The sequence below is a fragment of the Apostichopus japonicus genome, chromosome 14, assembly GCF_037975245.1.
Source record: "Apostichopus japonicus isolate 1M-3 chromosome 14, ASM3797524v1, whole genome shotgun sequence".
Classification (NCBI taxonomy): domain Eukaryota; kingdom Metazoa; phylum Echinodermata; class Holothuroidea; order Aspidochirotida; family Stichopodidae; genus Apostichopus; species Apostichopus japonicus.
In genome coordinates, this window is record NC_092574.1 from 16,053,877 (window position 1) to 16,076,832 (window position 22,956).

At 36.4% G+C, this 22,956-nt stretch overlaps 3 protein-coding genes across 9 annotated transcripts in view; 1 reads left to right on the top strand and 2 right to left on the bottom strand.

The window, feature by feature from the left end:
• Positions 1–2,306, bottom strand: part of LOC139980161 (CREB-binding protein-like) — a 28,834-nt gene extending 26,528 nt beyond the window's left edge. For 5 of the 6 annotated variants that reach the window (XM_071991600.1, XM_071991601.1, XM_071991598.1 and 2 more), the window contains exon 1: positions 1,817–2,305. In XM_071991600.1, the coding sequence (XP_071847701.1) occupies positions 1,817–1,925 (109 nt within the window). In that variant the 5' untranslated portion in view covers positions 1,926–2,305. Of the gene's footprint in view, positions 1–1,816 lie in introns of all 6 variants that reach the window. The other variant, XM_071991599.1, reaches the window with a different exon arrangement.
• A 289-nt stretch (positions 2,307–2,595) lies between these two features.
• LOC139980162 (uncharacterized aarF domain-containing protein kinase 2-like) lies at positions 2,596–14,413 on the top strand. 2 transcript variants are annotated; one of them, XM_071991602.1, is made up of 10 exons: positions 2,596–2,796; positions 4,584–5,454; positions 6,320–6,372; positions 6,989–7,135; positions 7,978–8,106; positions 9,792–9,899; positions 10,878–11,114; positions 11,892–12,020; positions 13,049–13,102; positions 14,048–14,413. In XM_071991602.1, the coding sequence occupies exons 2-10, from the start codon at positions 4,710–4,712 to the stop codon at positions 14,222–14,224; spliced, it is 1,779 nt and encodes a 592-aa protein (XP_071847703.1). In that variant the 5' UTR covers positions 2,596–2,796; positions 4,584–4,709; the 3' UTR covers positions 14,225–14,413. The 2 variants fall into 2 exon arrangements, with proteins under 2 accessions (XP_071847703.1, XP_071847704.1); XM_071991603.1 differs by having other exon boundaries at positions 2,601–2,753.
• Positions 14,414–14,579: 166 nt separating this feature from the next.
• On the bottom strand, positions 14,580–22,457 carry LOC139980163 (ras-related protein Rab-9A-like). Its single transcript, XM_071991604.1, has 2 exons — positions 22,179–22,457; positions 14,580–20,425 (listed from the first exon to the last, which is right to left on the bottom strand). The coding sequence occupies exon 2, from the start codon at positions 20,306–20,308 to the stop codon at positions 19,652–19,654; it is 657 nt and encodes a 218-aa protein (XP_071847705.1). The 5' UTR covers positions 20,309–20,425; positions 22,179–22,457; the 3' UTR covers positions 14,580–19,651.
• Positions 22,458–22,956: the final 499 nt, after the last annotated feature.

Genomic DNA, 22,956 nt, shown 5'->3' on the forward strand with positions numbered 1-22,956 from the left:
CTCAGGGAATTATGTAGTGTTCACACTTTGGAACATCATCTTTTGCTGAAAAATGTATTTGTCATAGTACAGTTAGTCCTATGTATCACCAATGTAGTAGCTTACAGTAGCTACAATCGAAAGGGCATATGTAGAGATGGAGACAGGTAAGAAAGGATCTAAGCATCGTTACTTCCAAATCTACCAACCCTATAGCTTAGGAAGACGACAGGAAGAAAAGGAGTGACATAAATTTAGTTTCTATGATATCAGATAATTATTCGCTGATAGTACAGTATGCCAGAAAGAACAAAAACACAGCGAATGAAGGAATTATACATATGTAAAAATAAAATTTTATTTCCAATCAGTAGTAGATATATTTCATATGGTTATGCCCATTTTCAACCGATTAATGTCAGATTTAGGGCTTAAATGGATAGCAATCGGGCAAATGGAAAGAAAGTCTTTAGAAGTATATTATTGAGAACACAATTTCTGATGTCCCACAGAAACTTCTCACTGTACCTTAATATTTTCTACCATGGAGCATTAAATTATCTGAGAAGGCATACTGTTAAAAGGTTGTAAAAGAGAAATTTTGAGTTTCTGACTACTATTACAATAAGCACTCCTTGTAAGATTCCATACCGTGGGCCTTTGTGTCTATGGTTGCTGTAATGTCTTTTACGTCATGTTACATAGTGAGCAATAACAAAAATCTGAATTAAGTAGATTTCACTATGGGATTAACAAGGGTTTACTTTCTGCCAAGTGAAGAGCATTGCTGTGAAAAAAATGAGTGCCCTAATTTTACATGATTTGTCGTCAGTGTGTATAAAGTCCAATACTGAGTACTTAAAGTTTAGTAGTTTACGCATGTGCATGCTAAGCTAAAATCAACCCAAGCTATCACAGAAACAACAGAGATAATTCAAGTTTAACAAGCATAAAGGTGGAGTTCATAAACACTTTAATGTACTATACAGAGTGGATAAGATATTAGCCTACTGCCTAGCAATATCATAACCCCTGTTTTATGCTAGACAAAGATTTCTTGTGGAAACATGGCTAGAAAAAGGACAAAGTTTTTTTCACATATATATTGAGCTAATGTTCTCATGTTTTTACTAAGGTATCACTCGGTCCTAGTCTTCAGCCTAGCTGCATACATTTCATTTGAGACTGTGTGAAGGTACTATATTGCATGGTCACACTCACACCACTGTAAGAACATAGGCGGATTAATAAGTAAGGCTGGACGAAAAATTGGCTTGACTTTAACTGTTGCTTCTCATTCCAAGTCCTGGGGTAGGTTGGGTCAACTGTGCAGAAATGGTGGCCTCTTTGAATATCCATGATGAAACTACTATAGGGTTATTTTATCAAAACTGCACCTTGGCTAGGCCTGTAGCCGTAACTTATTATTTCATTCCCTAGCCTAGTTATCACCAGATACATCAAAGCAATTTGATGCAAAGGTAATATCTCGAGAGGCAAAAGATTTATACCATACTTCTTTCTAACCCTCAAACTTAAAAGCTTAGCCTACCAAACATTAACTTTAGAGAACTTGCATTCATTACGATGTAAGACAAGACCGAGCTTTTCTGACTGAACGAAGCAAGATCTAACTGCAATGGTTCCTTCAACGTTGAACACCGTAGAAATTCTTAAAAGCATTTACAAAGGGTGATAGTAAAACATGGAGGATTGGAAAAATATTGTGCTTGATATATGGGTTAAATTTACATCTGGGTCAAAGCAACATAGATCATGCCAATTGCTAAGTAATACTGAGAAATTTGAATTTCAAGCTTGGGGCTGTGTCACTCACCTCCTATGGACATGCCTGCTGAAATATCATTGGTAGTCCTAGGACTTGAGGCAACGTTGAGTTTTGGCCGCTTACAAGGCGGCCCTCCATCAATCATTTGTTCTGCCATTTTAAAATTATTTCTGTGGTGAACTCAGCGGTTAAAAGTAGTCCTCGTATAAAGTGGTGTGAAATCGGGAGACTTTAACCATACGAGTATACAACCCTAGCACGACTCGCCCAGTTCAGCTAACGTTAATTGATATACTTCGCTGCATCTTGGTATATACAAAGCGGCATCTTCGGAACCGATCCATCTTTCTAGGGTCCTTTTAAGCCACCATCGACGGGATTTTCCTCCATATTCTGGGCTACTGTGATTGTAAATTGTATTAAGTATCCATCTTAATGCGAAAAAAACGTTCAGAGTCTATATAGAGCCAAATATTGGCGAAAAAAGTTGGTAGTTCGCACTTCCAATCGTAAACTAAAATGGCGGCTGTTGTTGCTCTCCCTTGCGCTTGATCAGTTGCCGAACAAGTACTATTCCGGAAAATTCCGAGTGATAAGTTATTAGTTGTCCCTGCCTATCTCATTAGCATAAAGTTATTTGGGACTTTGAAGGTTGTGATTGGTCTACTATATAATGAATAGTCATTACATAATTTCATTGCCCGTCGGAAAGCTTCGGTGAATTTTCGGCGTTTTAGTGCTGGTCAATCTACGGAATGACGGGAAGATTTTTAAAGAACCAGCATGCAAAGCGGCAAAGTTGAACAGCTGATCATAACATCCCCCTATGCAGCGATCGAGCTCGGCGATGTGCAATAAATTTTGCAATCATGATCAAAGAAAAAAGTTTTTAAGAAGAAGATAAAAGAAAAGAAAAACCAGAAGAAAATGCCGAATGGAAAGCTGGCCTTTGGAGAAGAATTCCAGAAAGATAGTAACAAAAATCGTGCGCTAATTTTCTCGATATCTAAAGTGGTTTTAGATTGACTGTAAGTCAGGCCTTCTAAAAGTTTTAAGTACTGGTCCCAACTTTCAAGAAGTAGGCCTCTGAGTAGGAAAGGTCACCCTTATTAAGCTTTGGACCCCAACAACTTTATTTCACATGTTACTTAGTCCTGTAACTTTGTAAGTTAGTGGTGAAAATGTCCAAGCTCGAAATACTCGGTGCCTTTCTGCTATTTACATCTTGGTCTAGAGGTCTAGGCCTAAAGTGATAAATGTTAGCTGGGATAATGGCAAATTGTACTAGGCCTAGTAGTAGGTTTGAGGCTACTCTTGAGGCTTGCTATGGACCCCAGACTGAAATAGGGCCTAGCCCTCGTTAGCCTTGTTTGTCATCACAAGGTCAAGGAGACTGTTCAGAGAACATTGTGGAATTCAAAAAGTTTTTTTTTTTTTTCAACATCAGTGTTGAAAATGTAACTCTGTTTCAATGTGATAAAGGCTAGCTCCATAAATTAGCATACTTAGTTCTACCTACTCCAAAATCATGTTATTACTGCCATTTTCAAGTATGTGAACTATTAGCATTTTAATTGTACATTAAATATTAGATAGTAAAAAATTGAATTGAAATAAAATTTTCAAAATATGCATGTTCAAAATGTTTTTTTGATTAACCCACTGCAGTGGTACCTAATTGTTTGATGAAATCAACAGATGGTGTTACTAAGTCCTGCCTCATCAGCTAACTTCAACCTACCGTCCATTTGTATTTGGAATCCTTCACAAAATTTAGGTTATGAAATCTAACATAAATATATTAGGTCCACTGTAAATTTGTTTAGAAGTAACCATATAAATAGCAGTTCTATTAAGCCAATTGGAAGAACTTTACCTGATCCCTTGAAACTGTTGTGTCATCCCTGTCCTCAAAATATGGAAATGATTTGAAGAGTTTAAACTTCGCGGAGAGTACTTTTGAAAAATGTTACCAGTTAATTTTCACATTGGGGCCAGGGAAGGGGGGGGGGGTTGTGGAGGGGGATGCTGTTCACCTTCAGGTCTCTTTATGTACAGGTACAGTAGGTCTTGGATACAGCCTTATACCAATTTCTATACATGTACAAAATAACATTTCTGTTAGTACTTAAAAAACAGCTGCAAGCCAATGAAATGTTATGGGTCAAATAAGGAAGCAATGGATCAGACAAATATTGGAGAATGCATTCTGTGTCTGGACTGTAAGATCAAGGATTCTGAGTTCATTTGACTACTTAAGGGAACAATAGGGTATAATTACCAGACTAATCCTGGTGATTAGCATCAGGCTACTGTGCTCTTGTCATTTTGATCCATATGTATAAAAATTGTACAATTGCCAAAAGTAAATATGTACACTGTCTAATTTTTTTGTCAGACATTAACAAAATTGCATTCAGCGAGTTCATCATATTAGATTACGGAAATATACTCAACAAATGTAGTGAATTTTAGTCTGAAAAGCATTTGCCTCAATCCATATGCATTGCAACCATTTCTGTTCTTTCTATACTTAGTTTGTTGCAGGTTTATGTCAATTACTGTAACTACTAATGCTGCTTTTAACAATGTGCATTGTGGATATCATCTTTGTTGCTCCCTCAGTTGCACCTCAAACGTTTTGGCAATAGGTAACTACCTTATGACCAATTCTGTTCCCTTAAACTTCAATAATGTCAGAAATTACAGTTTTACAAACATCTTGGCCAAGAAAATTTTGTAAGCAATTCTGTTTAGTACTTTACAGTGTTTTTTTTTATGCACACTTATATAATTTTTCATTTCTTCTTTGCAGAATCCATCAGGAGTTATGGGTAGAATTACTCGCCAAATTGGACTTTGAAAAAGTTATCTCAAGTTGGTTTCCTGAAGTGTAGTTAATTATTTGAAGACAACATAGCATACTCATATTTGGTTCAAAATGTTTAGAAATGTAGTCCAAAGGACTTTTACTATTCCAACATGTCTATTTCTTTCAAAATCTGCAACAATGATCAGTCGATGCTCAGTACTAAGAAATTTTAAGTTCTGGCAGATATGTAGACATCCATTCAAGAATAGTAAAAGCAGGCTACCCTACAGTGCAGTCTTTACACCCACAATGTGTGGGGTCATTGCATATAGCAATACAAAACCTGCAATAAACATTCAAAATCAGCAAACACAAAAGATTTCATCCCTCCAGAAAACTTTCAACGATTATCTGAGATGGTCCTTCATTTCTATTTGTAACCAAGCTTATGTGATTATTAAGACGTTGGTCCGTGTAACACAATTGACTATCAGATGTTCATTCCTATGTGTAAGTTTTGGTCCACTGTTGATGGTCTATCCTCTTACACTTTGCTCTGACTTTTTGGGGAATATCTGGTTTAACCTCCTGCTGAAATTCATCGTATTTGCCGGTCCGACATTCATTAAGTTAGGTCAGTGGGCAAGCACAAGGAGGGATTTATTTTCTCCTACCTTCTGTGACATACTGGGATCATTGCATCACGACGCCGCCTGCCATTCATGGGAGCACACCACCCAGACGATGCAGAGAGTCTTCGGTGAGAACTGGGAGGAATGGTGTAACATAGAATCCCAAGATCCTGTGCACTCCGGCTGTATCGGTCAGGTCTATAAGGGATATGTTGAGATGGATATGCTACAAGCTATATCAGGTTCGATCTTCTACAGTCTTGTATTAATTGTTCGGAATGGCTCGAGTCATTATTAGCTCATTTTGTATGAAGAAATTAGTTAATGACTGCTAATTAAATGACTGCCAAGTTTTTCACAATAAATTAATAAATCAGCTATGTAAATTTACTGATAATCATAATACATGAAAGTCATCTCCCCCCTCCCCTCCCCACTCCATCTTCCACTGACCACACTGACACCTACATAATACCCAACAGCATTCAAAGGTCACATCATCATGTGGTAGGTCAAGAGGGAGATACAACTAAGAATCCTTCAGAGTGGGTCCTTCTGAAGACATCATCTGGGAGACAATTAAAACTATCCTAGATTCTGTGGAAAGAGGTCAAGGATCATTTTCATTCCATATATATCGATGAAAACAAGAAGAACAAGTATTTGGTTTATTGGTTCAATTAGGGCCATTTGAGGTTTTAAAGGTCAATGCACAATGAGAAGTGTTTTCCCCATGTATAACTATAATATATATATATGCATGTATCACATTGCATATGATATGCCACAATACTACAGTAACATGCCAACTGAACAAATACCAGTTTGTATCTAATTATTTAAATGTATACTCAAGTTAAAGATGTAAAAAAAACACAATTAAGGTTCCCACAAGTTTTAATAAAGTAATAAACTGTCTTATTCAAACTGTACATCTGGTTGGCTGAACAGTTAAATATATATCTCCTCGACACTTCTTCCACTTTATTTTAAGAACCCACTATTTATGTATTGGAGGAGGGATCCCAAGAATACTGCTTTTGATCATTTTCATCAAACAAACAGTTCAGTTGAATGTTCTCTGCTTCTTTCTCTCTCCCCATTTAGGTAACTTGAGCAATTCCCAAAGTATAGATGGGAGAATAAAAGTAGCAGTCAAGGTTAGTTTTGTCAATTTCACAGTTATTAGAAAAATGTACGACCAACGTCCCCTTTCAGGCTTTCACAGAAAATGTGTTCTTTCAGTTTGTGAAAATATATCAATCACAAGCCAATTTTTATTGTAGGAGGACTGCAAGAGTATGGGAGGGGACAAGGTAAATCATATGGAAAAATTAAGATTCAGGATTTGTCAACTTTTCAAAACTTCTCTTAAATGTTTGAATAAATTATGAATGCTTCATATAGTAAATCTGCCTTATACTTGGATATTAGTATCGCATAGCACTAAAACGTTACCAAAAAATCGATATGAAGGTACTATCCTAAATAAACTAGCTTTGCTTTAAATATCACAAGAGCATGTTATGATTCACATCTACCTTCTTCCTAGGTTTTAAAATATCTGAATATGTGTAAATATCCCAGTCCAATCAACACCCACATCCAAGTGGTTGCTAAATTAGTGTAACCTACTGTACTGTGTGTTTCATCTCTCTGTACTGTGTCGGATGATATGAAGTACAGAACACCTAGTTCTTTATAACCAGTAATTCCTTGATCAGTTAATCTCTCTCTATTCAAACAAAATTTGTTCATTTTGTTCATACCTGACAGGTTCTTCACCCTGGCATCATGGAGTCGGTGGACCTTGACCTGACCATCATGAAATGTGTTGCAAGATTCCTGACACTTTTCCCTGGTGTAGAATGGTTGAGCTTACCAGAAATTATTCTTGAATTTGAGCTGCTTATGAAAAAACAGGTACTGTGTACTGCCTTACATGGTTTAAACATTCTAAGTTGTAACTGTGACCCGCAAAATAGAAGGAAAAAAAGGAGTAGATTAATTCAATTCAAATAAGATTACAAAAGTCACTCGTACATTTTCGCAGTGTTATGTTATAACGTTCGTTATAATGTTAAATTGAGAATCTGAGAGTTTCATTGGTCAAGGAAAATCAACTCACACAACACTCTCACAGTAGCAGTAACATATATTTCAATATAAGACTTCTGTGACAGACCTTTGCGCTAGCAAGCAACAAGACCAGTTACCTTCTAATTCAAATTTGGTTGAGCAGTAGAACATCATTTCTGTGGTGGATCAACTTGGTACAAGAAATTCGAATTTCTACCAATAATTAAGGTGGCAAGAATTTGACCGCACTTGTGGAAATTGAATGACCATGGTAAATTTAAACCTTTCAAGGAGGGCAAGATCAATGAATAATAGCTTCTATGCACAGTGACATACACCAGTGAGGGGGAAGCCGGGGTGGAGGAGGGGGATACAGTAGTTTAGTAACTTAATTATCAGGATCAGTCAAATATTTTTGCATTGATATTATCGAAAGTGATACTATATAGACATTTCATATTTCATCCACCATCCTTTGGTATAGTACTCAGTAGAGTAAGCATGCATGTAACATTATTCTTCAGCTCTGACAGTTTCAGTTTGATTACCCTTGTGCCTAAATTCATTGAACAAAAACGTTGTTTCAAAACAGTTTGAGTTTGTTTAGACATATTGTGAGTTACTTTGGTTTTATTTGATCAAATGGGGAGATGCTTTAACATTTGTTGATGGTTTTGCTCTTCTAGATTGACTTGAAAATAGAAGCCTACAATCTGGATCTGTTCAATAAGCTCTTCTCCTCTGACCCTACCATCAAGTTTCCTTCACCGATATGGCCACTGGTTCACTCAGAGGTTTTGGTGGAGACTTTTGAGGTATTTTATCCAATTTTGTTACGGTAAATTTGACGACAGTGAACATGACCCAAATTTGGAAAGTTGCTAGGTGCTGTCACAATCATGTTCACTATGTGATAGGCTATTAAAGGGATCATAGGAAAGAGATTTAGAATGTTCCTAGTTGCTGTTACAAGGTTCACTATGTGGTAGGCTATTAAAGGTATAAGAAAGAGATTTAGAATGTTGCTAGGCACTGTCACAATATTCACTATGTGATAGGCTATTGAAGGGATCATAGGAAAGAGATTTAGAATGTTGCTAGGTGCTGTTACAATGTTCACTATGTGATAGGCTATTGAAGGGATAGGAAAGAGATTTAGAATGTTGCTAGGTGCTGTCACAATGTTCACTATGTGATAGGCTTTTAAATTAGGGATAGGAAAGAGATTTAGAATGTTGCTAGGTGCTGTCACAATGTTCAATATGTGATAGGCTATAAAAAGGGATAGGAAAGAGATTTAGAATGTTGCTAGGTGCTGTCACAATGTTCACTATGTGATAGGCTATTAAAGGGATAGGAAAGTCTACAAGTTCTATCACTGAGCAAGTTCAATGAAAAACATTGGTCCACTTCTGATCTTGCTAGCTTTGTTTCATTGCTGAGATACTAAATATGAATGTATTCAGTTTTAGTTAGATAAGTACATTGTGCTGTAATGTGTGATTTCATATCATCAAAAAACATCTGAAACTGCCATTGTTTGTCATCATTTTTCACTGATTTAAATGAGGACTCATACATAATTGAAATCACTATTTGATTGTGATGAAGTAACTTGATCACACATTACCAACGTAAAATAAAATCCACACTCACACAATTTAATAATTATTTACCAATGTTATTTAGTAATTTTAACTTTTAAAGGAAATATAAGACATGGCAAAACAGATGTAGTTTTACCACAATCACACAGCCCAACTGTCCACAATGTCCCATGTCGATCAGTACTCCCAGTCAGTACTCTGGGTCAGCAATCCCCGTCAGTACTCCCGGTGGGAACTCCCGGCAAGTACTCCTGGCCAGTGCTCCTGGTCAGTACCCCAGGTCAGTACTCGATCCGGTCAGCACTCGATCTGGTCAGCACTTGCTACGGTCAGAATTCTTGGTCAGAACTCCCAGTCAAAACTCCCAGTCAGAACTCCCAGTCAGTACCCCCGGTCAGAAGCCCGGTCAGAACTCCCGGTCAGTACTCCTGTCAAGTCACACTCATGCAGCCTGCGTCTAGCTTAATGGTTTTGGTGAACGGTTATATTGGGACCACTACCAAATTTTTGATTCTGATCTACAGAGACTTAATATGGAAGGACAACATGGTTTGCTGGGTTGGCTATTCAAGTTTTATCTGGAGTAACTATAAACAATCCCAAATGTCTAGACTTTCCTTTAGTATGTGACCGATAGTTGACGAAAATGTAATGGCATTGAAATTGTAAGAATGAAGGAGAGTCTTCAATTTCTCAAAACTTAATCTTTATGCTGTGAAAAAAATCTAGAGTGATCTCTAACTTGGACCCATTGTAATCTGATTTGGAGCAAAATCATGAAACTTTGGACAAAATGGCAAGAAATTGGTTATTCAGTGCCACCCCCAAAAAAAGCCTGTCTACTAAATTTTGAATATGAAATTCAATTGTTATGATAAATATTCTCATTGCAGGAGGGTACTCCCATCAGTCATTTCACTCGTTGGAAAAGTTCATCCCCGAAATTATCACAATTGAAGAGACGTCTTGCAAAGCTGGGGATATCAGCTATTCTCAAAATGGTGAGTGAAATGTTTAGCTTTCACATTAATGAAAGCAGTTTGTTGAGACATTAATATGATAACTATCTTTGAGGAAAATATTATCTATACCAGAAGTGAAATTACTAAAAGGTCTATTGTTTGTAAATATATTGTCAATTAAATAGGTGGAACTTCCACCAACTTGAGCAGGCATAGTAATTGCTGGAAAGAAGTTGTTGGAAAATACAGTATTCATAATATCAAATGATCCACTCAAGAGTGGGTCAATATTAAAATCACCCATTCTATAACCGTCTTTTTCACAGGACATTTATTTGATATAACACATACATAATCATTGAAAGAAGCTACTGAGCTATGTAGCGGTCTACGAGCAAGACCGACAAAGTAATCTTTCATAGTCAGTAGGTTCTATAAAAGTAAGGTCAATCCCCAAGTTGAAGAAGGAAATATCACTCCTGTTCATGAAGGTATCCTTTTTGGAAATAAAAAGACAAATACTGCCCCCTTTTCTATTATCTCTATGATTCTCTACAAGTGTGTAATGCTCAAGTTCTATAATGGGGGAAATTTGGTCGCTAAACCATGTTTCGCTGAAGCTGATGATGGAGAATTCATGATTAAGGAGAGAAACAAAATCAGAAGTAGAATTAAAGTCTTTGTTCAAGCTCCGACTGTTGAAAAGAAAAAGGGAGAAGGAATTACAAACTAGGTCGTTGAATGAATTGATATCAAGATAAGTGTCAACAGACGCAATTTGTGTTGTCTAAATGTAGGCCAATTGAATCAAAACTTTAAAGCCTTGGGCATCAAATCAAGTATTGTAACAACATGGACTACATATTAGGCAACGCCTTCTTAAAGTAACTGAAACTCCTTCCACAATAGGAGACAGACAATTTTGTCTACCAAAGAAGATACAGTTCTATAACCTACTTTTTTTTTTCCTTTCTCTTCTGTTCACCCATTTTCCCCTGACACCATTTTGGATTGCAGGTTTTCATAAACAACTTTGTACATGCTGATCTCCATCCAGGAAACATCATCGTCCAGTACGAATCTGACCACGACAAGACGGACCCGGGAGAATCCAATTGTCTGACGGAAGAAGGTCAAGATCTGAATTTAGATCAGGTCCGGTTGGTGTTCTTAGACGCTGGAATTATTGCATCGCTAAGTGAAAGAGATTTAGAGAATCTACAGAAAGTCTTTACGGCAATAGTGACCAACAGGGTGAGTTGTATTATTCATGTTTGCCAGACGGCATCATTTAAGTTGATGTATTTGATATTTCAAAAAAGGATAACTGTTAAGTATTCTTTATTCAATGGTATGGATACAACCTTTACACGGGTGATTTTTGGTGTATAAATTGGACACAAACCCAACCATCGTCTTTACCTTAAGCGAGCTGTTCGATTTTGTAATTCTATGATGTCATAGTGCCACCACAATCTAAAGCCTGTTACTTTTCTGTTTGATTTTGCTTTTCATATTTTCAAATTAGAATGTTAACAGTGCTATTAAAAGCACTATGAGACAGCAAACGGTTAAAAAGTTTTAAAAAATTGCAGGGATATGCTTTATATGGTAAAGTTTCAACATGGGTGCAGATATTTACTTAAGCCTAACCTAATTTTCATATTAAAAGAATGGTCCAGATATTTTTCATTTTATAGATAGATAACCGAAAGAAATACAAAAGAACACTTCACCAAAGGATATATACATATCTGATTTACAGCTTGAGAGCAAATCACATTTGAAACTTACCTCAATTCCCCCCAAAAATATAAACAGTACAAACATTGTCGTAACGTCACATGTTGTGTAGAATTGTCTACTTTTCAACTTTATGACATTTCGAAAGGTTATTTAGTCATGTTGTGAACGCTCAAGTAAAATTACACATACTGTATTTATCAGTTTTGTGTGACAATGTCATTTTCTTTACATAAAGGAAATATTACAAACACATTATCTGATGCACAACGTTTTCCACTTCTGCAGGGTGATATTGTAGGGGAATTATTCCTGGACCACGCAACAGCTAATAAGTGCAAAGAACCAGAAGAATTCAAGAAAGCCATGGCAACCCTGGTTGATAATGTTCACAAACTGACTCTGCATCTGGGCAAGGTAAAATTATATGGGAAATGAAGTCAAATAATTCCCTCAAACCCTTTATCCACATACCCCAACCAATCCTCTCCTATCAAATTGTTGTCAGTGAGTTCTATGATCAGTCATATACTTGATGATTTCTCAGTGGTGAGATGAGAATTGCAGTAACTATGTGAAAACAGGCTTAAAACCTATCCCATCACTTTCATTAGTAAATAAAGCTAAAAGTCATGCATGCCATGTGATGACAGGAAACTATAATATAAACAGTTTGCAAAGTACCACAGGAGTATTCAATGAAGCAATGTGAATGAATACAGGACATTTATAGTCATGCGTAACTTCCTGCATGGACACTTTTGTGAATTCTAAAATATATATTGAGACGCTCCTTAAAAGTGGCATTTTTGTATTGTATTTTGGGTATGTATTGTGAGCTACTCACATGATGCAAAATTTAGTAATTGACTTCCTCAAAGTGTTTATGAAGGAAGGTAGGAAAAATGGAAAATTTCCTTGATTTCAAGTGGGTGTCATCATAATGATAAAACAGTGTCCCAGTAACAACATGTAGGTTAATCTATGAAAACACTTTTTATGATGTTACGATGTGACTAATAATTGCCCAAAAGTTGTGTACTTACATTTGCTTTAGATGGAAGATCACTTGCCGTACATTGTCCAAAGTGTCTTTCAATAGCTCACACAGTGCAGAGTTTTCAAACATGACTTTCCCTCAAAGCCTGTGAATCTTGAGCTTTCTTTGTTTCCACTGGGTATTGAACACAACCATAGGAAGACAAAATGCCATCAAAATTCTTATAACCATGCTGCAGCTTAACAGTTACTCTCACTGTTTCACTTTAAGATCCAAATAGGTTGAAACCGATTGCATGATATGGAGTTGATTTGTAGGCTCCCTTTAGTGCAAGGGGTGCGCTACTTAATTAAAGTGACCATCGTAACCTTTGTGATAAATGTCTGTGTATTTCTTAAAAGTAAATATGACATTTTGATATTGCCTTGGTTGTTTTTTTTTATAGGTGCAGGTTTCTGGGCTAATTGGTGATCTATTCAATATGCTAATGAAGCATAAGGTGAGTTAAAGATGATGGTCCTTTGAATAAGAATTTGTTAATTTTTATAGAGACAGTGAGGGCAAAAGCTTATTCTTAAAGTAACATGTTGCCTTTCAATCAGGGGTGGACTGATCATCATGCAATCAGACAACTCCAATTAAAGTCAGACGTGGGCTAAATATCAAAACTTTGTCTGAGGGAGTTTCTGCTGTTTTCTTTCTGGAATGGAGATGGGGTTTGCAAATGCTGAATCTAAAATATTGAAGCATTTTATGTGGCATATAACAGCATTGGTTTCACTGTCAAGTTAACACTGTTGATGCTCTGCCTTGAAATTGTGAACCAAACCAAAGAAAAAGTTGAAGCTGCCAGATCCTAGCAGCTCTGTGACATCGCAGATTTACAAAATGACAGATCCCAGATACAAATTTAAACCAGGATATCTTCCAAACGGAGCAAGGTCTTTATAGCTGCTTGCGGGAGTCGTTCATCGTAAAGAACTCTATCGTATAAGTTAAAACATGATGGTTAGGTTTGTGTCACTTTTAAATTCCATGCATCCTAACACTTAGCAACTGTGCAAAATATTTCCGATAACTGTAATAATACTGCAGGCTGTCTTGATATATCAAAGATCTCAAATTACTTTAGTTTTAAGAAACAGTACAGAATTCTCCTGAAATAACAAAAGTATTACAACTGTATTTGCTTTATGTTAGCTAACTAGCCAGAGATCCATATCAATTATCTACAGTCCATTTTTATTCACAATAGCATTAGGCGGTTTGATGCCAAGTAGCCCTTTTTGCATTTAATGTTAGTAGGGGATTGTTCAAAACAGCCACCAGTCAATACTACTCAGGTAAACTGGTGGGTGAGGGTTACATATACTATAATATTACCAGTTTATAGTCCAATACTCTGTTGATATTTAGGAATTCATTTTTTCTCCCTTTCTTGTAGGTGAAGTTGGAGAGTAACTTCTCTAGTGTCTTTCTTGCCATCATGATCTTGGAAGGCCTTGGTCGATCACTCGATCCCCAATTGGACATCATCAAAGAAGCAAGACCTATCCTCCTCAGTGGTGTTTATAACAGAAGTAGAAGCCAGCCACACAGGCAGACTAATCAATCACATTAAATGGGGAATGCCAATTCTTTCCACCAGCTCCACCACAACCCCCCCCCTGTCCCACCCTCCATAACCCATTTTAAAACTTTATACATGAGGGAATGTTGGTAAATACATTCATGCTTTCATATTGCTCTGCAATTGCGTAAGTTGCTTTCATAAAAGAAGGACCAATAATAAAGCTTTCCAGTCACAAAACTTAACCATGTTTGTCATTTTCTAAGCAGTTGATTGTGTTTCTTAAGTTAATATTCAGTTTTTACATAGACCAGTTTTTTTGCAAGTGTGTAAGTTTTGGTATACTGTACCACTAACACATAGCAGAGGAACCTACAACACAAAAATGCATATAAAGCCAATTAAACCTAATTTGATGAACTTTTTTCTTTATTCAAAACCACATTATCAAATTAACTTGATTGAGAATTTGTACAAGCTTCTTATTTATAACAAATTAAATTTACAATGGAAAAAAAAAATCATCATTCAAGTTGTCAATACCATCATTACAATATAATAATGTTGTTGAATGCAATAACCACATCATAATTTAATAATGTTTGGTATGGCATTATTGGAAGCATAGGTCAAAAATTATAAAAATGTTTGAAAAGATTTACATTTTTATCTGATGAGTGTGAAGTAACTTTAAACATTATTAATGGAAACATTCACAACATTTAAGCATATATATTTGATGAACCAATCTTCCAATGCAAAAATGCAAAGCAGAAACTCTTCTTTTTTCTTTTCTTTTTTTTCAAACATCAATCAATGGTTTTCAAGTCAAGAAATGAAGTTACAAATATTACCACCAAATTCAGCATTATTCCTTTCAGTTTAAGAAAAGACAAGCATCGTTACCTCCAGTTTCTTTTCAAAGAAAATTAAGATATCCAGATTAACATATATATTGGTATTTTTGTACATTGACCTGAAATAGGTGTAGTTCTATGAGAAACTAAAGAAACACAACACTATAAACTCCACATTCTATCTTAGAATATTGTCTAAATGCATCAGTAATTACATGGTGTTTATCTTTACCTAACAGACTTTTACATAAATCTTGTCTGGATTGCTGAAAAAAAGGGTCAGGAGTACCAATTTTGTGAATTGTACAGATGGATCTTAAGGTGTTTCCAGAGAATTTTGTTCATGCATATATCAGCTTCCATTAAGAGTTCTACCTGGTTAGCACTCATTTGGTTCAAACCCAGAAAAAACGGTGATTTCCGGGTATCTCATGATCTATGAAGTAACCAAAAGCTGTCTTCCTTATCTTACTCCTCAAGCTCTTTTGTGAAAGTTTATATCCTGCTGCAGCTACTTCATGAGCTAAGATAAGTAAGATAGCTTTGGTTAGTTGGTAGATCACATGAAGTGACGTGATACCTGAAAAAAAGCGAGTGCCAACAAGTTTGAATTCATAATGTCATTGACAACCAATTGGAGGTATCCTTAACTGTGAGTTATACCAAAATCTGATATCGTCTTATTTTGATTAAAGCGTTCAAATCATACGAGATGCATAATGATATGACAGGTTTGTGTGAACTCATTTACAGTCCATACTGCATGCCCGTTTACTTTGTTCAGATTAGCTTTAAATATCTGATGTTCTTTGTCATAGATATTCTAGCAAAATCATTCAATTTAATGATGCAATAAATATTCCATTTGGGATGGAGGACGTCTCCTTATCAGCCAGAGGTGTGATCAAAATACATCAAAATACACCAGTTTTGAAGCATTGTCATGAACAAGAAAACTAAGTTAATAAATTTTTAAATGGTGGTACAACATGACACAAAATTGGAGGGGAAAAAAGAAACAGGACCTTATATAGTCCAACACAGACCCTGGAAAAAAGATTAGTGGAAACTTTTCAAACAAAAAGAGTAACATTCTGGAGAGGGTTTGGTTAAAAGTGTTTCAAGTTTCTTCCATAGCTTAACAGGGTAAGAACAAAAGGGTAATACCCTCAAGTTTGTTTCAAGTAAATGGGATACGAATTCGGGTACAATTGGATATAGCTGGTACTATGCTATTTGATAGACCACGGTGTGTTAATTTAGAAATTACATCCATTCACTGAAACTGAGTTACAATACCTCATTCGAGTAAACAGGAAATAACGAGTGCTATATACTGTATGACAGACCATGAACTTGTGTACTTTCACTGCTGCCAATGTGTAACACCTTAGGGTCCTTACTATTGCAATGATAATGGTGCTGACAGTACTGCTTGGATATAAACAGTAGTACTTAAAATAGATATAGGATGGTGAATGATTTGTATTAAAGCTATAATCTTGTAAAAGAATTTGTTGGAAATAAGAGATTACTTCAGGCAATATCCTGACTGAATGTCAGAAAACTTTGACAAAGTTACTTCACTTAAAATTGTAAAGAAACACAAATCCCATGAACATTTCCAGAGAAGAATATTTGTAAAATTGAAAAGATCTGTTGATAAGACAGATTGGATTTTATTGACAAGTTTCTGAATGTAAAATCTGATTTGAGAAAAAATGTATGTCATACGGGGTGAAAAGAGTTTCATAGGCCACATTGGAAAGGGAAAGATGGCAAAACTTCAGACACTGCATATTTTTATTTAGTCTTAAGACCCTGGTATAAAACTACTTAGTTATGCCATTTGAATATTCCTTCTTCCTTGCCACTAGTGTTCACCCGCCATGGAAAAATCGCCACAAATAATTTAAGAGAAGGGATGATTACAAATGTGGAACAAATTTTACAAACCTCTTGACCAAGACTAATCTTCACTGAGCTTATAATTATAAGCATGAGTCAGCGAATCAAATATTAACAAACAAAGACGACAATGGATAATTAGGTTAAAGACACTTGGATATATACATTCAGTATTAATAAGCATTTCATTAATTAGGGCATTTTGTACATGCAATTTCTCTGTACTTATTTTTAGCTGCACTATAATAAATCTTTACAACACGATACCAGATTTGTATAACATACAATTCGATTTTTTTTTCAATCATTCTGTAACTAATCAGTGATTAGTCAGCTTAAATTGCTTCTAGGTCAAGGGCGGCCAAGCACTTTTAATCTGGGGGGGGGGCACCGACATCAAAGGGCACTTTGCAGAAATTCGATTAGACTGATGCAGCCTTATATTTAGTACCCTTTATAACTCTTATTGTATTATCTTATTTGCGTATACACCTCACTCCATCAACGCCCCCCCCCCCAAAGGAAAATATGCAAACTAGCACTGCAATATCCAATGCGCAAATTGGGAAACAAGGAACAAGTTTTCTTTTGAGACAAAATGAGGTGAAATCATGCTAGTTGCTAATGTAGGAATCTTCCGTATTAGAGTTTTTTTTCTTGTTAATATCTTAACAAATTTTTCCATTCGAAATAGCTTTGAGTTTGACCCACAGGGATTCATTAAAAGTCAGGGGCGTAGCCAAGATTTGCAAAGTTGTATGCACGACTATCTGAGCGGAGCGCCACCATCGGTTGGCGTGGAGCGTACAAGAAAATTTTTGGTTTTACAAACCCCTCAGATGGCCGGAAACGGCCCTTCCCGAGTATTCATTCTGGTTCCCTGGCCTCTTGCTAACTTGAGACACCTCAATTTGTAGGTAGAAAAAGGGCACATTTTTAACCTGAGGAAAAGTGGGGGGGCATGTGCCCCCCGGTTCCGCCGCCCTTGTTCTAGGTCAAATGCCAAATATAGGTGCCTTGCCTTATAAATATATGAATCCAAGTGATCAAATGAAGACACATTCTTAGATCATTTTCACCAAATGAGATCTAATAAGCTGAACAATATATATTCTCTTTTATACGAGACATGGAAGCTTTTATCACTTGACAGTTTGGTGGTTTGAAAGGACCTAGACTCTAAGACTTACTAAGCAACGTAGCACAACAATCTCAAATTTTTGTCAGGTTTTCATTTTTCATAACTTGGCAACTCCACACATTTCATAGATTATTACATCACCTTGACGACAGTTTTACAAGTTTTGTCTCTACGATAAATGACAAGAGGTTGAGTTGCAGTTCTTTTATGGTGGAAGGGGGGTAATGCAGTAACTCCACAATTCACCCTTTTTGTTGACATAACTACAGTAGACTACTTAACAACTTATGTTTTTTATTTTGCTTTTTGTCAAGATAAGAGTAAAAACAGCAAGGTTGACAAAAGGACTGTTGTCGAGATGAACAAGTTACTGAAGTCTGCAACTGTACAAAACATATATGTGAACTTGTTGTGATGTTGTGTTAGTTTAATATAATAATTATATAGTATATCACATTTCCACCAGGACTGCCTTTATCCTACAAATACTTATTTCACATTTGTATCAATCACAGGCATTAACCAATTCTGTCCCTCCAAAAATTTCTTTCACCATAATCGTAACCACCCTGTCCAATGAGGATCGATTCGTTAGTGGTGAGATATTTGCATGACAGTAAATATGGCTAAAGATATTGTCAAACTGTATGTACTGTACTTTCAAACTTTGAAACTTACCGTACTTTAAAAAACATGAAAATATGGTGTACCGTTCATGTATTAATGACTGTACTAAGAAAGGAGCCTTTGTCCTTATCATCTTATTTTTTATTTGTAGTCTGCTTGGTTTGCTCACACTTACATCCATGGGACCAACAGATACAAGGGCAATGTAGGTCATTGCTCATTGTTGGCTTAATAACCGTTGTCGCACAAAAACTTCCTACAATGAAATTTTGGGCAGATGAGTGTTAATCACAACCTCAGCATTGCGCAGTTCCTTTAATAAAATGAAAGTTGGTTGGTAAAGCTAATGAACCACATTTGATAAGAAAATTAGAAATTGGCAATTAATCAAACTCTCACCTAAATGATATAAATCCATGTACACAGTATCCTCCACATCTGAAAATTCATTGGAGTGGGAGTTTAGACATTCACACACACAGTTGGCTTTACAGAACAATATTCGCTATAAATGTTAGTTTTGTTCGCTTTCACCGACAAAAAAGATTTATCATTTTAAGGTCCAAAAGACATTACTTTATGATACTTTTGGTATACATGTGGATCATTTTAACCAATCAACTGGTGAATTGCAAGATGTTTGGGGAAATACATAGTAATTTCTGCCAAAAAAATGCACATGGAAATTGAGCAAAATCAAGTGTTACTTAGACCAATGCTGCTGATTGTTTTCAATTACATTCATTGAGACAGGAGTCAAACACAGTACTTTATAAAACGATATCCACAAATGTTTCCACACATTTTTTACTTGGATTGGGGGGGTTTTCTGTGCACTGAAGATACAATTTGTGCACATTTGCATATTCAAGGCCTCATAATTTTCAAGACCCATCATAACCAGTAACTTGAAATGGAAGAATGAAGTACTGTGGATTATATTCCTCAAGAACAGCAAGACTGTGTTGAGCTAGCAGGTTTATTGCTCGGTTTGTTGTTTAGGTTAATAGCACCGACTTGTTTCTGTGCACCTTTGTCGTCATGGCTACTGTGAAACCTAATAATTCTCTCTGTCGCTGCTGAGAAAGCCGTGGACACGTTCACCGCTGTTTTGGCGCTGGTCTCAAAGTACGGTACTTTGCCGTTATCCTGGCACCACTGATTGGCTTCCTCTTCCGTCACCGCTCTCTCTTCTGCTGAAATGTCCGATTTATTTCCCAGCAAGATGAAAGGAAAATGCTCCCACGACTGTTCGGGTATATCGGCATAGTAAAAAAATTCTTTCCTCCACATGGACAAGTTAATGAAGCTTTGCTTATCGTCCAAACAGAAAGTCAGTATACAGCAGTCTGATCCTCGATAAAATGGAGTTCGAAGGCTCTTGAACCTCTCCTGTCCTGCGGTATCCCAGATCTGTATCGTGTGTTTCTCGTCATTGATGGTGACATCTTTGTTCAGGAACTCTACTCCAATCGTATGGAAGGACTGGCTATCAAATTTGTCGCTCACATAACGGTTCATTAAGGAACTCTTCCCTACACCCCCATCTCCGAGGATAATCACTTTAAAAATTTCACTCTTACTGACAGCCATGTTGAACATTAATGGCAAAGCAGTAGCTAGCACCAGTATATTTATCACTTCTGCATAAGAATCACAAGTTGGACAGAACTATTGATGGGGGAGAAACGAAAGCTTGGGGGACCAAACCGAAGCCATCTGTAGAGAATGGAAAGGGAAGTAATATTACTAATTTTTGTACAGAAGAACACTTAAAATTAAGCTAACATCCCATTAACAAATTCCACACCACTATCACTGAAATAAGTAAATGAATGAAAGCGACTTCAAAAGGAATTTACTAAATCCTTCTTTGTGCCAGCAGTAGTTTGTGCTACAGTGAAATACACAATTAAAGAGAAGCCTAGAATTCTTAAGACATACAGGACATGCAGGACTGTCAGTAGATACTACACTTCAAACCAGCAAACACACACAAGATGGCTATACAAGCTGCATCTTGTTAACTATGTACAATATAAAGTCAATAATTTACTCCTGCAGGCAGTTACTTTATGATGCCAAGCAACTACTGTACATACTCATGCAGGGTAGGCCATATGGCTTGTGAGTAATGTCACTTCATGTCGCTGAGAGGTCAGGCAGCTGCTATCTAGTATCTAGATACATTTAACAAGTAAAGTTTATTTTGGAATTAAGAGAACTTTGTCATTAATTACTTTTATCAACACACTGGTGTTTAATTGAAAAAATCTTGTCTATTGAACAATTAACTTAAAACATTGTTACCAATACATGAAAGCATTTTTAAACCAATGTAATTACACTATCGCCTTCCTGCCTTTACTATATATACTATAAGGAAATAAAAATAGATTAATAGAAGCAAACAACTTCACCACATCACTAAAAAAATAGGTTGTTCTGTTTGGTAAATATCACATTTAACAATTCTTCATGCGCAAGAAGTCTCAATATTTTTTTGTTACAATGTTTATGTTTCCGTAAGAGTGAGGGGAACTGAAAATGCAAAATTGCAAGGTTGCTTAAAACATGACCTAATGCTGGCACTGTTTTCAATGTCAACATTTTCAACGTTCATCTTGAAAAGTAAGACAAAGGGAAAGAAAACACTCTTCAACTGCTAGTGGCACTATGACATCACAGACTGACAAAATTGTAATCCCCTGAAGCCATGATCTGACTTTTGAAACAGGACTTCTTCCAGATGGAGGAAGAATTTCTTTAGACAATTTGTGAGCAATTGATCATCTCACATATCACTACCATATAAGCTCAAGAAAATAGGAGGGAATTTATTTCTTCTTTAAATCTGTCTGTACCTGAATTTAGGGCTCATGTGAGGGTAGTCGTCAAGGCAATATTTGACACAAAGTACCACCTCATCAGTGCATGCCTTTAATCAACTGAGGTGTTAAATCCAACAGACCAGCACATTTAAGAGCCTGTGTTCCCATTTTTCTGTTGCCGACTGCCATGTACATTGGATATCTATTCAATATATTCACCAAGATTTCCTACATTCCTATTCAATATACATGTACAATTGCAAACTTCTCATCAGAGTATTCTAGTGTCATATACAATACTGTAATCACTGAAACCAGTTTCAACACTAGCTGGATAGTTCAAAGTGAGTTTATGGCTGGAGTGACCATCACTCACTGGATCTAGAGAGAAGAGGTTAAAATTAACTTCCCCACATTTCACATTGAATAATTTTAATTTGCTAAATATGAGGTGGACGCGCGGAAGCTAGGATGCGAAGTGGGAGGAGTTGACAGATGCTAAGATACATCTCTGCACTATATATTAGTTGTAACTAAGTTGTAGCCTAGCCAAGTTGTAGTGTTTCAGTTTCATTTAGGTGAAGTAGGCCTTGTCCTAGCTAGGCCTGGATGGTCTTAACAAAACTGTATTTATAACTTACTAAGGCTACTGTAACTTTAGGCTTTCCACTTCATACGGCACGATTTTGAAGTCAGGACTCAAATATCACCAGAATTCTAGGAAAGTGGTATTCTCAAAAGTATGTTGCGACAGGCAAAGAACAACTGGAAACTGGGTGAATGATGAATCTGATTCAGAGGTCTCCTGCAACTACACTACTACTTTGCTCCATAATACTCCCACAACAGAACTTGACTCTAACAGTGCAGTCGAAGCAACAGTATGACATCAAGGATGTTCACGATATACACTGACAAACGTCATTGAACGCAACAGTCCACTAGTCGAATCATAAAAATAACTCAGAGACATGAACGGAAAGATGGGAAAGGTAGATCAATTGTGTCCTCTCCCCTTTGCAGGAATACTCAACAGACATGCCATTCCGTTCGGTCGGCATACTCATTTTTTTTATCTTCTTCAATAATTAACCACCATTATACAGGATGATAAACAATTCTTTCCCATATTTCTCTTATTTATTGAAATTTTACAAAAGGATTATCAGGTTGAAATATTCTCTCCTGGATATTTTATTCGGGGCTTTTTTTATACGAGTGTTTTAAGAAAGCTCAGGCAAAGGGTGGGGGGGGGCGTGGTCCAGGGGATACGTACGTAGTAAACACTATATCACATTTGAAGCAGAGATCATTTTACGGTATACACTATGAGTCTATGACTGACTGCCAAACTGTATTGCATTTCTATTTGTTGTAATACAAAGAAAAATTTACAAGGCTCTATAATTTTTTGTCATA